This window comes from Mirounga leonina, unplaced genomic scaffold (assembly GCF_011800145.1).
Source record: "Mirounga leonina isolate KUSES-001 unplaced genomic scaffold, KU_Mleo_1.0 Mir_93, whole genome shotgun sequence".
NCBI classification, from domain to species: domain Eukaryota; kingdom Metazoa; phylum Chordata; class Mammalia; order Carnivora; family Phocidae; genus Mirounga; species Mirounga leonina.
In genome coordinates this window covers 39,978,905-39,997,944 of record NW_023270854.1, presented here as the reverse complement: position 1 = coordinate 39,997,944, position 19,040 = coordinate 39,978,905, and the positions used below count along the sequence as shown (strand labels likewise).

Genomic DNA, 19,040 nt, shown 5'->3' with positions numbered 1-19,040 from the left:
GGGCCTGCCACCCAAACTCCCCAGCCCAGGGACGTCCCGGTCCCAGCTGCGTGAGCGACGAGGGGCGGGAGTCCACCGCGCGCCTCCCTGCTGCGAGGAATTCCCACCTCAGCGCCAGCTTCTGGGGCGGGCTCCCGGTTCCATTTTTCTCGCGGCGGCCGCCCCTGGGCAGGGCGGCGCGGCGGCCGCGGAGAGCGGCCCTCGGGGCGGGCGCTCCGGGGCGGGGCCGGGGCGCGCGCTGGCGGGGACGCGGGGGAGCTGGGGCGCCGAGCCGGGTAGCAGCCCGAGGCGAGGGCGCGGCGGCGGCGGCGGCGGGGGCGCGATGGCGCGGAGCGCGGAGCGTGCCGCGCTGCTTCTCCTGGTAAGTGCGGGCAGCGAGGACGCGAAGCCCCGGGCGGGCGCGGGCGCGGGCGCGGGCGGGAGCCGGGCTCGCGCGGCGACCTGCCCGCACCCGCCTGAACAGAGCCCCGCGCGGGGCGCTCCTTTGAGCCGCGAGGTGGGGGAGGGCTGGGCAGGCTGTGGCGAGCTCGAACCCCGAGGCTCCGCAAAAGCCCGCTGGCGGGCGGGCGGGAACCTGCCTGCAGTGCTGCTCTTCGGCCGCCACACTCCGGCTCTAGCGCCTTTTCTGGCTGGGATCCGTGGGTGTCGCGGGCCCTGCGCGGAGCACCTTTCCTGGAGATCGGGGCTTTGTTTGCTGCCTTCTCCCTCCGACCGGCAACATGGAGGCGGGAGAGGCAGAGGCCGTGCCTTCCTGCAGGTTCGGGGCAGTTCTCCACGATCCCGTCCGCGGCAGTGAACCGGGGAAAGCGGAGAAACGCCTTTATTCCTAGACGGCAACAAAGGGCTAAAAATAGGGTTTAAAAAAAAAAAAAAGTAAAAATTTTACAGAGTCTACTTTTTTGTGTGTTAAAGCCACATTATTGTCAAAATCACCCACATAAAGATAGTTTTAACTTAAAGTTCTCAAAATTGGTGTTCTAAAGCTGTTTCCGGGTGTTAAAGATAATGAAATGTGTAATAGTTTGAAGATTTTTTTCATTTTAAAAGGTGACAGAAAAAGTGCGGAGCCACAGTCAAATTGGCTTTCCAGACGTTATTAACGAAAAGGGCTTGAACCGCTAGAAAATAATGTTGGGTCTCTAAAGCTACATTTCTTATTCTTGGTTTCAGTGCTCGGATTGGATTTTAAGTATCTTTGCTTTCTGTTTGGTAAAGGAATTGCACACGACTAAGAAATGTATCTGGCTTATGGGGTTTTGCTAAATGGGTTTTGATAAAATGACAGTTATTACCCTGATGTAAGTGCGGGTTCACCTTCCTGAGACTTAAACATATGTTCAGAGAGATTAGATACAAAATCATACTCAGTTTTCTTATATAATGGTAAAAAAATTTTTTAAGCCACACCAGTTCGTTCCCTATATTAAAAGTTGTAACTTCCCGGACGCCTGCGTGACTCGCTGGGTTAAGCGTCTGCCTTGGGCTCCGGTGTGGATCCCAAGACCCTGGGATCGACGCCCTAGTCGGGCTTCCTGCTGAGCGGGGAGTCTGCTTCTCCCTCTTCCTGCCGCTCCCCCTGCTCATACTCTCGCACTCTCTCTCTCTCTCAAATAAATAAATAAAATCTTTTAAAAATAAATAAGTAAATAATAAAAGTTCTAACTTCCGGAAGAGTACCTTCTCTCTCCCAGAGTTGCAATGGAGGAGGGGAAAAAATACACATCTATTTTTATATTAATATATTTACATAGTATTAATAGTAGTTAATTATGTTAATATATATTTTTTCCTGTTTTGTGTATGTGTGTATATCACAGGAAAAAAAAAATGACTAATCCAATCTAGGGATTTTAGTGAACTCTCACTTGGAATAGCATAATTAAGACCTCCAGACCTTTGGCACACCAGTTCATTTTCATGCTCTGTTTATCGATTTCATTTTGCTGAAGTCATTGAGGTATTTTCAGTCAAGTTCATTTTGTTAATAAAACTTTTCTCTGACAATTTAGGATTTTCTTTTTGGCCTCCAAAATAATAGAGCAACTGTTCCCTCATTGTGATACCTCCTGGCTAAGTTGACTACCAAGCTAATAGCACCTGGCTTACTTTGAGGGTTAAATATTAAATTCTTTTCACATAGGAAAAGAATCTTCTTAATTCTCAAATGGTATAACAAGCAGGCCAAGTCACTTATATTTATGGAGAAATAGCTAATAATTTATGCATATTTTCTATTTTAACAATCCAGTATTTTTACTCTATCAGGCAATAACTGACTTATGAGGTGATTATAACTAAGCAAACTGGAACAGATTCTAGGCTATTCTTTGTATTTTCTATTATGCTTTTTGTGATATAAATTTGAGTATGTTTATTTTTGGTCAAAGAACAGTGGACAGTTTACCATTTTGCCCCCCCCCCCCCCGGGTGTTTGAAGTTGAAAGTATACTCTTTGGTAAAGAATGGAAAGCAACTCATCTGTCAGAAGGAGTTCTTGAGGAAATGGGTCTTTTATAGAAGGGAATATAAACTGTATTCTGCACGGGTCAGAGTTCAGTTGCAGATAACAGAATTCATTCTAGCTAGTTAAAGCAAGAAGGGATATATTTCAGGGCATTAAGTTGATTGCATAACTATAGGAAGGATTGAGGAAACAGACTTTAGGGGAGTTGTCAGTAATGACTTCCAAGCCACACAGCCAAACCCAAGCACTTAAGGCGATCAGAAACCCACACTGCCAATCCCACAATGTAGAAATTGCCATGATCTGGATGCTACTTTTGCTGCCAGGTCCAGAACCATGCCACATTTACTAGGATGCCTGCCACCTAAATGTACCAGGACCCTGCCTCTTGGCACCCAGTAATCTAGTGGTGGACACTAAAACAGTAATAAGATTGCTGCAAAAACCCAACTGTGTCCTACATACTAGGCTCGCCAGCATACATATAGCTTCTACTTCACTTCCTTCTTTCAGAACTTATGTAAATGCTGATTGATTGAACTTAAATCACAGTTAAAACTTTAGCTGCAAGGGAGTCTATGACCTGTGGTCTTTAGCTTTCCTCCGCAGTTCGGGGAGACACACAAGAAAGGAGATACTGAGTGGCACCAACACAAAATGGAAAATAGAAACAATTTCATGACAGTCTTTCCTCTTCAAAAGTTTTTTGCCTGGGATCCACCAACTACCAAATGCTCCACAGATAGAATTCAGAGGGTCCTTAGACATGGCTGGGAATAAATTACATATCTATGTTTACTAATCTCTATCTGAAATTTAGCATTTCTTTAAATTCTGAGTGTAAGAAAGACACTGCCTTAGCATTAGCAGTAACTGTGACTTTGTCACAAATGTTGTCACATCATACTACAGTTATCTGAAAATACCATTTGTTCTCATCACTAACAGACTTCTAAATCTTATTATTAATGTGTTGATAATGAAGTACATGATATCACTACATCACAAATTGGTGTTTCTTAAATTCTGACTATTTCATTGTATTGGAATTCATTCATAATCCAATGGTTTTTTTTCCTTTTATAAATTTCAAAATATTATTTTGAGAAAGGGTCCATAGGCTTCACCAGACTGCTAAAGAGGGCACTTGGGGGGGGGGGTAGATTTTCTGATGGTTGCCTCCGTTTTGCCTTTGACTAAGTAAGCTTGTTTTTAAAAACCAAACTACATTTTAAGGATTCAGTGATAACAAATTGTATTACGAACAGTTACATCTACTGGTGTATTAGTTTGCTAGGGCTGCTGTAACAAAGTACCAAAAATTGGGTGGCTTGAAACAGTAGAAATTTATTGTCTCACAGTTCTAGATGTTAGAAGTCTGAAATCAAGGTGTCATCAGGGCTATATATTCCCTCTGAAATCTGTAGGTTTCCTTCCTTGCCTCTTCCTAGTGTTTGGTGGTTTGTCAACTATTTCTGGCATTCCTTGCTTTTTAGATGCCTCACTGCTATCCTCCAACTTCACATCACATTCTTCCTAAATCTCTTCTTATCATTTTACCTCTGCACATGTCTGAGTCTATGTCCAAATTTCCCCTTTTTGTAAAGACACTGGTCATAATGGATTAGGGCTCACACTAATGGCCTCAACTTGGTTAAATCCACAAAGACCCTATTTCCAAATAAGGTTACATTCTGAGATATTGCGGGTTAGGACTTCATCATATCTTCTTTTGGGAGACACAGTTCAACCCCTAACAAATAGGTTCAGCTATCTACAAATTATCAATAACATTGGAGTTATGCTTGATGTTTTAATATACAACTGGATAATAGAATTTAGAGTAAATTCAAGCATAAATTAGATGATAAATATTGAAGCTTATTAATTAACTAACTGAAGTAATCAGTTATATGCAGGGATTTTAGAAACATGTGCTTTCACATTTGCTTTTGTTTCTAAAAATTAATAGGTTATGGGAAAATGTCAACTCTTAACAAGTTTCTTTAATAAGAAACTTAGAGGGAAGTACTGTACAAAAAGGTATGCACATTCATTTGGGCTAAATTCTCCCCAATCCTAGACATACTTAATGAGCTAAATTAAAATCCCCATGGTTGGGGCGCCTGGGTGGCTCAGTCGTTAAGCGTCTGCTTCGGCTCAGGTCATGATCCCAGGGTCCTAGGATCGAGCCCCGCATCGGGCTCCCCGCTCTGCAGGAAGCCTGCTTCTCCCTCTCCCACTCCCCCTGCTTGTGTTCCCTCTCTCTCTGTGTCTCTCTCTGTCAAATAAATAAATAAAATCTTTAAAAGATAAATAAATAAATAAATAATAAAATAAAATAAAATAAAATCCCCATGGTTGAGGTCCAGAAATATGGACTGATAGAAACTTTGCAGTTAATCTAATTATCAGACAGCTATAAGAGTGAGAATTACTGGTTTAAATTTTACAAAACTGTATTCATGAATGAAGCATACAAATATTTATATGGAAAAAAATTACACATTGAATAGGGTTTGGTATTTTTTAAACCGCCAAATTATAGAAAAATCAGAAACCTTAATTGAAATCATAAATGAGCTTTAGATCAAATTGAGCATTTCTTAATCACAACTTTTTCAAAGTGCCACAGGTTTTAAAAGCTGAATAACACTTTTCAAACATATAGTCCATATATGAGAGATTGTTTTCTTACAATAAGTTTATCTTAAACTATCAAATGTATACCACATATGACATTGTACTATTTTTATTTCAAATTATTAAAAATTATTGAGATTTTTATTATATGCAAAGCTTAGTGACTAAAGTAAAAGAAGCTAGAACAGCAGGATTTATACCATAATCTAATGGTAATATGGTGATGCTCACAAGAAAAACTATGTAGAAACTAACCATATAGGACCACTGTTTAGTAATGCCTTGCTCAATTTTAAACAACATACTAGACATTGGGAGACCATGAAAAAGCCTGACATGTTCTGCCCTCATGGTGTTTATGGTCTAGTAAACAAGTAAATGTCTAAATTCCAATTGGGTTATAGTAAAAAGAGTAATGATAAAAGAACAAATAATACTATGGAGCCTACAGAAGGAGCTCCAACACCGAACATCCCAGCCAAGATCTGAGAATAATTATAAATTAGTGAGAAGATGATATGAAGAGAAGGAGGGAGAAGAATGTTCTACGTAGAGAAAAGAGTATATGCAAAGGCCTGAAGACAAGGGTGTGGGTTCTTTGGAAGAAGTGAAGGACTTCATTGTAGCTGGAACATAGAATGTGAGACAAAATCCATGGAGAAAGATGAGTGCAGCCTTCTTGATACCAATGGAAGCCACAAAAGGCTAATTAATAAGTAAGCATTTTTAGGGAGGTGTTCAAATCATTAAGAAAATAAAAAGATGAATTTTGGTTGAGTTGGTCAGGAAAGGGTCAAGAAAGAAGTGATAGTAGTTGACCGATTAGGAGCAGTTTTTTCCTTTTTTTTTTTTAAAGGAGATGTTCCAGAATTTGGGATGTTGTGATCAAGGACGGGCAGAAAAGTACAGAGAGTACAGGGGAGGGAGGGTGCAGCCCGGCAGGAGGGTTGGTTTGGGAGCAATGGTTCTCAAGAAAATGTTGGGGGGCCGGGGTTTGAAAGGTGTGCTTTGGTTGTCACAAGGCCTGGGATTATACTGGTATTTAATACCTCAAATCCAGGGATGGTAAGCCTCCAGCATTCTTCAGAACCGTCAAGAAGAATTGGCCACGCATTAATATTTTTTTCTTATTGGAAATGCCAGTAGCACCCCTATTGAGAAATGGTGATAGACGAATAGTGAGAGGTTCTGATTAGGGATTCATCTTACTTATCTCTATTCTTTTGAAATTGCAAATATCTCTCTGGTTGATTAAGCCTTTATGCGTTCATTCATTCAACTAATATTATTGAGCTCCTGCTCTGTGCTGAACACTTCTAGGTCTCACATCAAAATTATACCTTCATGGGAATTATTTTCATCATTCAAGTTGGTGCTACCTGGCTGATTGGAGAATGAGAGGGTAGATTTGGGTAGAGATGAGATGAGAAGAGAGTAAGAGAGTTCAAATTCCCCCTATTCTACACTACCCATTATTCTTTCAAGTTCCCTACTATGCAAACTAAAAAATAAAATAAAACTAGGAGGAGGGTTCAGATGGCAGTGTAGGAAGATCCTGATCTCACCTCTTTCCACAGACACAACAAATCTACAACTGTATATAGAATAATTCCCTGTGAAGGGGACCTAGAAATTAGGTCAACAGAGCCTCCACAAAAAGGAACAGCAACAAGATAGGTAGAAGAGGATAACACTAGTAAAATCAACCATATCTATAATAATTCGTTAAGGAAGTCACAAAATAAGATATATAAATATCACATCAAAAACATAAAACGTGAGGGGCAGGGGCAAAAATGTTGTGCTTTTAGAAAGCATTCAAACTTAAGTGACCACCAACTTAAAACAGATGGCTATATATATAGGTTGTTATATATGAACCTCCTAGTAACCACAAACCAAAACCCATAATAGATACACAAAAAATAAAGGATTCCAAACAACACTAAAGAAAGTCACAAATCACAAGAGAAGAGAACAAGAAAAGAAGAAAGGAACAAAGAACTACAAAAACAATGAGAAAACAATTGACAAAATGGCAATAAATACATACCTAGCAATAATTACCTTCAATGTAAATGGACTAAATGCTCCAATCCAAAGACACGGAGTGGCTAAATGGATAAAAAACACCAAGACCTGCCTGTATGGTGCCTACAAGAGACTCATTTCAGATATAAAGACACACACAGACTGAAAGTGAAGAGATAGAAAAACATATTCCTTATAAATGGAAGCAGAAAGAAAGCTGAGGTAGCTAATATCAGACAAAATAGACTTTAAAACAAAAGGTGTAACGAGAGAAAGAAGGGCATCACATAATGATAAAGGGATCAATTCAACAAGAAGATATACCACTTGTAAATATTTATGCACCCAGCACAGGAGCACCTACATATATAAAGCAAATATTAACAGACACAGAGGGAGAAATTGACAGTAATAGAATAATAGTAGGGGACTTTAACACCCCACTTACATCAATGGATAGATCATCTAGACCCAAAATTAATAAGGAAACATTGACCTTGAATGACACATTAGACCAGATGGACTTAATAGATTATTACAGAACATTCCATCCAAAAACAGCCGAACACATGTTCTTCTCAAGTGCACATGGTACATTTCCAGGGTGGATCACATGTTACGCCACAAAACAAGTCTCAATAAATTTAATGTTGAAATCCTATCAAGCATGTTTTTCTGACCACAGTGGTGTGAAACTAGAAATCAACCACAAGAAGGAAACTGGAAAAAACACAAACACAACAACCATTGGGCCAATGAAGAAATCAAAGAGGAAATCAAAAAGTACCTTGAGACAAATGAAAATGAAAACACAATGTTCCAAAATCTATAGGATGCAGCAAAAGCAGTTCTAAGAGGGAATTTTATAACAATCGAGGCCCACCTGAGGAAACCAGAGAAATTTCAAATAGGTAATTTAACCTTACACCTAAAGGAACTAGAAAAAGAGGGGCGCCTGAGTGGCTCAGTCCGTTAAATGTCTGACTTTTGATTTCAGCTCAGGTCATGATCTTAGGTCCTGATCAGGCCCCACATCAGGCTCTGAGCTGGCCATGGAGTCAGCTTGAGATTTTCTGTCTCCCTCTACCCCCCTCCTCAAATAAATAAATAAATCTAAAAAAAAAAGGGGGGGGGGAAGTAGAAAAAGAAGAGCCCAAAGCTAGTAGAAGGAAGGAAATAAAGATCAGAGCAGAAACAAATAAAATAGAGATTAAAAAAAAAAATAGAAAAGAAACCAAGAGCTGGTTCTTTGAAAAGATAAACAAAATTCATAAACTTTCAGCCAGACTCATCAAGAGAAAAAGAAAAAGGGCCCACATAGAATCAGAAATGAAAGAGAAGTTAAAACTAATACCACAGAAATACAAATGATCATAAGAGACTACTATGAACAATTCATATGCCAACAAATTGACAACCTAGAAGAAATGGATAAATTCCTAGAAACATACAGTCTTCCAAGACTGAGAATGTAAATTGGTACAGCCACTATGGAAAACAGTATGGAGGTTCCTCAAATATTAAAAATAGAAATACCATAAGATCCAGCGATTCCTCTTTTAGGTATTTATCCAAAAATAACATATGCACTCCTATGTTCATTGCAAGCCAAGAATGGAGGCAACCTAAATGTCCATCGATAAATGGATGTGGTGTGTGTGTGTGTGATGAAATATTAGTCAGCTATAAAAAAATGAAATATTGCCATTTGCAACAACATGGATGGACCTTAGAGGATATTATGCTAATGGAAGTAAGACAGGTTAAGACAAAATACCATACGGTCTCATTTACATGTGGAATCTAAAAAACCAAACAGAAGCACTCATAGATACGGTTGCCAGAGGGAGCTAGGAGGTTAGGCGAAATAGGTGAGAGGAGGATTAAGAGGTATAATCCTCCAGTTAGAAAATATACAAGACTATATTCTCTATGTTATACATAGAGAATATAATCAAATATATTGTAACAACTCGTATGATGAGAGCTCCTAACTGCCTAGACTTGTGATGATCATTTCGTAATGTATATAAATATCAAATGACTATGTTGTACATTTGAAACCAAATACAATAGTATATATCCATTATTCTTCAGTGAAAAAGTTAAAAACTTAAAAATAAAAATATTACATTAAATTAAATTGCCCTTACCCCCTCTCTCATCTTAGAGATCTACTCTCCTTAGACCCCAAAAGTTCTAGCTGAGAAATTGGGCAAGACACCTAGGTCAATCACCATGTTTTAATACTGTTAATCATCTCTTCTTCAAATATCTCCTTCCTTTGCTTCCATAATATTCTACTGAGAGTCCTTTCACCTCTAGCAAGCTGCAGTGGTTCTCATCTCCTTTTCCAGCCCAGCACAGTAGAAGAGTATGCTGTACACACACGACTGGGAGACATATCAGATATGAGTGGACGTCAGGGGAGGTGCAGAGTGCGTGGTGACATCCGGGGCTGGGAGAGTACTGCCTTTAGGACAGTGAGTGCAATCCCTGCCTCCCTTTGAGCCACAGTGCCATACTCTTTATTGTCTAATATCTTTCCCCAGGACCTAAGCCTAGCATGTCTACAAGCTGTGCTCTGAGAATTGCATCCTTCTAGCCACTCAGACTTACAATTTCAGTATCTCTGACCCCTTCCCCTATCCTCCGCACACAGGGCATTGCCAAGGATTAGTTGGGTCCTCTGAAAGGTTCGGCTTCACCCATCCATCCTCGTGCCATTACCCTATGCTGGTCCTCATTCCATCTCCTCTGGCTTATTACTTATGCTCAAACCGTCACCTGCCTTTCACCTTACACAGTACTGCTAGAAAACTTTCTGGAGCTCTAGTGTTACAGCATCCCTAATCAGAAGCTGTCAGTGAATTATCTTAGCATAATTTTTGTCCCGTTTTTTCTACTTGCCACCGTAACATAGTCTAGGTGCCAAACTGCCAAACTTCTTGTTCATTGCCCTCGATCTCCATGTTCTGGTACATGCTGCCTTTGATATGGATCATTTCCTTCCACCTCCAATCTGCACAGACATGGATTCTGCTCCCTCTCAAGGCCAAGCCCCGTGCCACTTCTTACCCTACACCTCTCCTGATTTCCCTAGCAGAAAGGGATTTCTCCCTTTCTGAGCTCCCCAGTTCCCCAGAGCTGTTTTTGCAGCTGTCATTCCTACAGTTAAGTTTTTCTACCTTATGTTATAGTAATTTATATACTTTTTATCTCTCCTACTGAACTGTAAGTTTCAGAGCAGAATCTACATGTCACTTGTCTATGTCACTAGCTAACTGTCTGGGACACAGAAGTATTCTTTAAAAACCCAAGAGTCGGGCGCCTGGGTGGCTCAGTTGGTTAAGCGACTGCCTTCGGCTCAGGTCATGATCCTGGAGTCCCTGGATCGAGTCCCCCATCGGGCTCCCTGCTCGGCAGGGAGTCTGCTTCTCCCTCTGACCCTCCCCCCTCTCATGTGCTCTCTCTCATTCTCTCTGTCTCAAATAAATAAATAAAATCTTTAAAAAAAAATTTTTTTTTTTAAAAACCCAAGAGTCAAAGTATCTTCCTATGTTTGGGAAAGCTGGAAGAATAACCTGAAATTCATTTGTTTAAAAGAAATATTTACTGCCCAGTTAGTCATCAGTCTGGCCTGAACTTCTAGATCATTGGTTTAGTTTCATTACAAGTTAGAATTATTCAAAAAAGGAAGGAAAAGAGAGAGGAAATATAAGTTAAGATTTGCCTAATTTTACAGATAGTAGTCCCCCCAAGAAGATTCATACAACTTTCTAAAGCCCTTGATTTTCACTTTTTTACATTTTGCCTCCATTTATTTGAGACCAGTTGAAAATGCCTATTTTCCACTTTGAACCTTGGAGTCTACTGTTGCCCCACTGACAGACCAGTGCCATCAAATGGTGAAAAGTGGCAATCTGAAGCTCTTGGTTTTCTTAAACTTCTGGGGAGTGTGGGTGGGAATCTGGTTTTCTTCATTTTTTTTTAAGTGTAATTTTCAGGACTGTATTGCAGGAAAAAGGTGGAAACAACCCATCATTTTTGTCTATCAAAATGTGAGATGTATTATATATATTTACTAATATTTTGCCTGATTCCAAAAGCATTCATAGCAGTTACAGAAAACAAATACCAATAAAATGGTAAAATATTTCACAAATAATAAATGCTCAAGATCAGTAAAACTTAAACTAGAAAAGGTTTAAAGCGGTGGAAAACCCTATTTCAAGTAATCCTATTATATTATTACTTCTGAAGTGAAAAATCTTCTTGGGATAGAAATCACTCAGTTACTGAATTTCCTAATTTAGAATCTGTTGTTTCACACATCTTTGTAGTTGAGGATTTATTATCCAGTGTATGAATTATCCAGGCTCTCTTCCTTTTCCTTTGCTACTCTGCTTTTATACAGTCGTTTTCAAGTGTGATCCCAGACCAGCAGCATCAGCATCACCAGGAAACTTGTTAGAACACAAATTCTTACGCCCCCTGACTCCCAGACCGATAATCGATAATTGGAAACTGGTGGAGCTCAGTAGTCCGTATTTTAACAAGGTGATTCTGATGCCACTCAAGCTTGAGAAGCACTGCTAACATCCCTATTAGAAAATAGTCGGGAAGAGAAAAGATTAAATATTTTAAAAGCTTACATTTAATCACTTGTTAGCAACTCTTGATTTTTTTAAAGCGCCTGGGTGGCTCAGTCAGTTAAGCATCCAACTCTGATCTCAGCTCAGGTCTTGATCTTAAAAAATAAAATAAAAAAAGTTTTAAAGGCCAAAAAATGTACACTAAATAAAATAACATTGACTTTCCTGGACCTTCAGTTTCTTTGTCTATTATCAAGGAAGAAATAGGAGCTGTCTATGATTACACAAAACTCAACTTGAAATAAGAATTCACCATGTGATCTAACAACTCAAGGACACATTGCCAAATCCATATTTTAAAATTTTTTGAGGCAATAAATGTTGCCAAGGAAAATATCTTCCTCTTTAAAGGTAGCTTCAACATGACTTAACTCTGCATCCTATCTGTTACGTTAAGATTAGCCCAAACATTGGAAAAGCAGGTAAACGATTATGACAAATCATGTAATTTATTGCATTCAGACTTAAAGTATGTAGTTTAACTACCTAAAATTCAAATTCAGAATCAGGAGAAGCTGTCATTGGATGACTCATAAGGCCTCCTGGATTCTGCTTATTAAATCATTAAGGTGACTTCAGAACAGGAAGTCTTTTTTCTAAAAGTGCCAACCTTGAGAACAAACAGTACATTGATAGTATTTTTGCAGTGATGACTTTCCCTAGTGCCTCTGCCAAAAGAAAAATTATTTTCTTGCCAGTTACTGGGAAGGCCAGTTTTGACAAGATGCATAGGATCCAATGGTAAAAACAAAAACTTGTTTTTAACTTCAGTAAATTGGATTGAAGGATTTGTCTGTTTCATCTAAAAACATTACTTCTTTGGTTAGAGAGACTAGAAGTTTATTTTTCCTCTTCAGTCTTAAAGGCATGTTGCACATGACTTCTGTCACCAAGTCCTGTGAGAAAAAAAGCTATAGATTTCATACTCGGGAGAAACCATAATGGTCATCATGTCCAGGCATTCTTCCAATGTTTGAACCCTTTTACAACATCCCTACAGGCCATCACTCAAACTTACAGAGCTGGAAATGTTCAAAGGGAAGTGGGAAGGAGTGGGGATGGAGGACAGAAGTCAGAAAATGTCAGTTATTCCGCTTACATTGTCTGCAATATGCTACCCATTTGGAAGTTTACATAAATCCACGGTCCTCTGCAATTTGTATGACTTTCTTGACTCTAGTTATTATGGTGACTTCCAATCAGAGATGCAAGTTCGAAATCAGGGTTTCTGAACCTCAGCACTTTGTCATTTGGAGCCAGACAATGCTTTGTTGGGAGAACTGTCCTGTGCATTATAGGATGTTGAGCTACATCTTTGCTCTCTACCCACTAAGTGCCAGTAGCAGCTCACCCTGGTTTGACAACCTCTCTGATCCTCCACAGGAACTTGATGACAGAAAATTGTCATGTGCTTGGCTTTAAGATGCACATCAATTTCTGTAACTTTTTAGTGTAACACGTGGAAAAGTGTAGATATCACAAGTGTACTGTATTACTGAATTTTCACAAACTGAACACAGCGTGTGACCAGCAACCAGATCAAGAAACAAGATTACCAGCACCCCAAAAGCCCTGACATCATCTCCACTGACTCACTCACCCCGCCCCTTACAGCACCAGCCTGGATCACCGGTACCATTCCCACCTCATGCCTGGCTCTTCCCTTTGCAGGAAAGTCTGCCTGACTTGTTCCCCCATTCTGTCCAGTCTCTATGAAGATAAAACCTCTTTTGAGAGCCTCCTCACAGTCCTCAATCACTCTCCATCACCCTGTCCCTGCTTTAGTTTTCTTTACAGCTATCCCAACCTATTTTTGTCTATCTCTCCATCAAGTAAGAATCCAAGAGGATAAGAACATTCTAGTAGCATATTGTAGGAGCTCAGGAAATTGAAAGCATGAATGAATTCAAATTGCAGAAATTTTAAGATGAGGGCGTCTGGGTGGCTCAGTTTGTTAACCAACTGCCTTCGGCTCAGGTCATGATCTTGGAGTCCCAGGATCAGTCCCGCATCAGACTCCTAGTTTGGTGGGAAGCCTGCTTCTCCCTCTGACCCTCCCCCCTCTCATGCTCTCTCTCTCTCCTTCTCTCAAATAAATAAATTTTAAAAAAATAAAAAATCTATTTTTAAAGAAAGTGGGTGCTAGATGATTGAAACTAGGTGTTGTTTAGTGGATGTTCATTCACTCTACTTTTGTATATATTTGCAATTAAAATTTGTTAATGTTAAATGCATGAAATATAAGATTCTCTGCATTCAAGATATTAGTAATTAAGAATGACAAAGTTTCATGTGTTAAGAACTGAGACTGTAATGAATAGGTGAACTTCATTGTCTTTAACCATAGGCGAACAACTGATATTCCATCACATTCTACAACCTTGCTACTCAAGAACTGGCAATGTCAGCATCCCCTAAGAGCTGGTTAGAAAAGCAGAGTGGAAGGCTAAACTGCACACCTACTGAATTGAAATCTTTATTTTTAAACAAGATTCCCAGTGAGCAAAATGCACATTCAAGTTTAGGAAGCACTGTTTGTAACCATATGATTGTCTGTGTTTCTTAACAAATAACGTCTAGAAAGGATATTCCAGGGGGGAAAAAAATCAATGGAGATACTCTGATAAAGAATTTGCATTTGAATAGGGAACTATAAACTGCCCCCTTTTATTTATGTACTAAGGAAACATGATATTTAGTCAGAATGATAACATTTAATAAAATACCATGTAATTATTATACCTTTTTTGCTAGGCCAAGTAAGATTTTAGGGAAGAATAAATGTGGTAAATATTGGATCTAGCCAATTCCTCAGTATGGCCAGTACAAACTAAAGAAATGGGTAGGCAAGAAATATATTACATTTTAAGAGTGTTTCCTGATGATGTAACAGTGAGGAATGTTGGATCCAGTCACTACTCTTTCCTTTCAAAAATTCCCATCAGAGAGAAGTAATCTATTCATCATTGCTTTCACTTGTTTTTCATACCATGCCATCTTTGAAAATACATGAATTTGGGGAGCACAACTTTGGCTAAAGATACCTCTGGCATTTTTAGCCAATAATAAAGAGGATGAGGTGCAGAAGAAATAATGTATCTGGCCATACAATAGAAAATGAGCCATGGTCATTTGTCTGCCCCATAGAGGCTCAAACTAGAGACTGAACATCCACTATCCTTGAGTTTCTCTTTACAGGGGTAGAGATAAGAATATGAACAAGGCAGAGGAAAGAGAAAGGGGAAGGATCCACATGTAGAACACACCCCGCAAGAAGCCTTCAAAGAGAAGTGGATAGGTGAAAGAGACTTAGACATTTTAGAGAAAGCCTTATTTTCCATGATTTATCAGCAAGGGCTTCATAGAACCTGGATTGTAGGTGAGAAAAGGCAAACAAGACAGAAAATCCAAATTTAAGGCAGATAATCATAAATTAATACACAAATAAAAGGTGGGAAAGTGAAGGCAATAAATATAGACAATTTCAGTTTGAAGTCATAGTAAAAAAAAAAGAATACATGCGGATTAAATGTTCACAGAAACAGGGAAGGTTTGTTTGTTTTTAAGGTAGGGAAGATCTTAATATATTTGGTTAGCCAATGGAAAGGAAATAAACATGTTTAATTAGCCAGTGGTGAGTAAAGATAAAAAGTTAGTGGAAGCAGCAATCAGACAACAAAAAGAAATAAAAGGCATCCAAATCGGCAAAGAAGAAGTCAAACTCTCACTCTTTGCAGATGATATGATACTTTATGTGGAAAACCCCAAAGACTCCACCCCAAAACTGCTAGAACTCATACAGGAATTCAGTAAAGTGGCAGGATATAAAATCAATGCACAGAAGTCAGTGGCATTCCTTTACACCAACAACAAGACAGAAGAAAGAAATTAAGGAGTCGATCCCATTTACAACTGCACCCAAAACCATAAGATACGTAGGAATAAATCTAACCAAAGAGGCAAAGGATCTGTACTCAGAAAACTATAAAATACTCATGAAAGAAATTGAGGAAGACACAAAGAAATGGAAAAACGTTCCATGCTCATGGATTGGAAGAACAAATATTGTGAAGATGTCAATGCTACCTACAGCAATCTACACATTCAATGCAATCCCCATCAAAATAGCATCCACTTTTTTCAAAGAAATGGAACAAATCATCCTAAAATTTGTATGGAACCAGAAAAGACCCCGAATAGCCAGAGGAATGTTCAAAAAGAAAAGCAAAGCTGGTGGCATCACAATTCCGGACTTCCAGCTCTATTACAAAGCTGTCATCGTCAAGACAGTATGGTACTGTCACAAAAACAGACACATAGATCAATGGAACAGAATAGAGAGCCCAGAAATGGACCCTCAACTCTATGGTCAACTCATCTTTGACAAAGCAGGAAAGAATGTCCAATGGAAAAAAGACAGTCTCTTCAACAAATGGTGTTGGGAAAACTGGATAGCCACATGCAGAAGAATGACACTGGACCATTTCCTTGCACCACACACAAAAATAGACTCGAAATGGTTGAAAGACCTCAATGTGAGACAGGAGTCCATCAAAATCCTAAAGGAGAACACAGGCAGCAACCTCTTCGACCTCAGCCGCAGCAACTTCTTCCTAGAAACATCGCCAAAGGCAAGGGAAGCAAAATCAACTATTGGGACCTCATCAAGATAAAAAGCTTTTGCACAGCAAAAGAAACAGTCAACAAAACCAAAAGACAACCAACAGAATGGGAGAAGATATTTGCAAATGACATATCAGATAAAAGGCTAGTATCCAAAATCTATAAAGAACTCATCAAACTCAACACCCAAAGAACAAAGAATCCAATCAAGAAATGGGCAGAAGACATGAACAGACATTTTTCCAAAGAAGACATCCAAATGGCCAACAGACACATGAAAAAGTGCTCAACATCGCTCGGCATCAGGGAAATCCAAATCAAAACCTCAATGAGATACCACCTCACACCAGTCAGAATGGCTAAAATTAACAAATCAGGAAATGACAGATGTTGGCGGGGATGTGGAGAAAGGGGAACCCTCCTACACTGTTGGTGGGAATGCAAGCTGGTGCAGCCACTCTGGAAAACAGTATGGAGGTTCCTCAAAAAGTTGAAAATAGAGCTACCATATGATCCAGCAATTGCACTACTGGGTATTTATCCCAAAAATACAAAAGTAGGGATCAGAAAGGGTACGTGCACCCCGATGTTTATAGCAGCAATGTGCACAATAGCCAAACTGTGGAAAGAGCCAAGATGTCCATCGACAGATGAATGGATAAAGAAGATGTGGTATATATATATACAATGGAATATTATGCAGCCATCAAAAGGAATGAGATCTTGCCATTTGCAATGACGTGGATGGAACTGGAGGGTATTATGCTGAGTGAAATAAATCAATCAGAGAAAGACATGTATCATATGACCTCACTGATACGAGGAATTCTTAATTTCAAGAAACAAACTGAGGGTTGCTGGAGTGGGGAGTGGGATGGGAGGGATGGACTGACTGGGTGATAGACACTGGGGAGGGTATGTGCTCTGGTGAGCGCTGTGAATTGTGCAAGGCTGTTGAATCTCAGATCTGTACCTATGAAACAAATAATGCAATATATGTTAAGGAAAAAAAAAAAGAAGATAGCAGGAGGGGAAGAATGAAGGGGGGGAAATCGAAGGGGTAGACGAACCGTGAGAGACGATGGACTCTGGGAAACAAACTGAGGGTTCTAGAGGAGTGGGGGGAGGATGGGTTGGCCTGGTGATGGGTATTAGGGAGGGCACGTTCTGCATGGAGCATTGGGTGTTGTGCACAAACAATGAATCATGGAACACTACATCTAAAACTAATGATGTAATGTATGGGGATTAACATAACAATAAAAAATTTTTTTAAAAAGTTAGTGGAAGGAACAAGGTTCTTGAGAAGGTAAATGTGGGGGAATAAGTAGAAAGTTGAAGATAAAGCATACAGATGATGGTTAACCTTGGAAGGGAATCAAGACACCTCTGTCTTGGAGAAGGCAGGGAAGGAGAGGAGGATTGAAGATACAATCTCAATCAGATAAAAAGTGGGGTCATCTAAGAGTGAGTGGGTTCAGAGGTGTGATCCGTGTGATTGGGGTTGTCTCCTCAAGTGTGGAATGGTATGTTAGGGCTACTATACAAAGATAAGGTAACTATATAATTTATGGTCTGAATGAGCACACTTTTGAGAATGAATGGGTTATACAGATGGGAAGCCTGCACAGCAGGTGTCATCGAGATTCTCCTGGGCAAAAGTAAACACATGGTCACCCTAGAAAGGAGTCACCACCTCTGTGGAGGGAGCAGCTGTTAGAAAGTGAATGGATGTGATGGGTCCATGCAGCCTCTATGGCCCTGTCTAGCATTGTTGCCAGTACAGTGCCAGAGTCAAAGAGAGCAACGGGCTCACAGGGTTGGGGGAAAAGTGAGGCAGGAATATTAGAAAGTCAAGAGACTGAGGGGTCCCAGAGTCACCGACAACATCTTTGGAATGGCTGACAATAATCTACTAGCATTGTCTAATAGAGTTGTCTGCAGTGTTGGAAATGTTTTCAAGCCACTTGCTTCATGTGAACAGTGAGCAAATGAATTATTAATTTAAAATAATTTAAGTGTAAATAGCCACATGTGGCTACCATGTTAGAAAGAACTGGCTTAGGGGTATCTGGGTAGCTCAGTCAGTTAAGCATCTGACTTCCGCTGGAGTCATGATCTCCAGCTCCTGGGATCAGGCCCCGCGATGGGCTCCCCACTGAGCGGGGAGTTTGCTTCTCCCTCTCTCTCTCTCCCCCTGCTTCTCCCCCTGCTCGTGCAAATAAATAAATAAATTCTAAAAAATTTAGAATTTCTCTCAAATAAATAAATAAAATCTTAAAAAAAGGGGGGGGTGCCCGGGTGGCTCAGTCGTTAAGCGTCTGCCTTCGGCTCAGGTCATGATCCCAGGATTCTGGGATCGAGCCCCACATTGGGCTCCCTACTCCGCAGGAAGCCTGCTTCTCCCTCTCCCACTCCCCCAGCTTGTGTTCCCCCTCTCTCTGTGTCTCTCTCTGTCAAATACATAAATGAAATCTTTAAAAATTTTTAAAAGAAAATTTAAAAAAGAACTGGTTTAAATTAAGTCAAGGGAAAAGTGAAACCAAGAGATTATTGGACTATAAAGAAAGGGCAGCAAGAGTGAAATAAGTCAATCAGAGAAAGACAGTTACATGGTTTCACTC

General features: G+C 39.9%; 1 protein-coding gene across 1 annotated transcript in view; it reads left to right on the top strand.

Moving 5' to 3' along the window:
- Positions 1 to 312: 312 nt before the first annotated feature.
- Positions 313 to 19,040, top strand: part of DSG2 (desmoglein 2) — a 49,766-nt gene continuing 31,038 nt past the window's right edge. Inside the window, exon 1 of the mRNA XM_034995808.1 lies at positions 313 to 361. Coding sequence (XP_034851699.1) covers positions 323 to 361 — 39 coding nt within the window. The 5' untranslated portion in view covers positions 313 to 322. The remainder of the gene's footprint in view (positions 362 to 19,040) is intronic.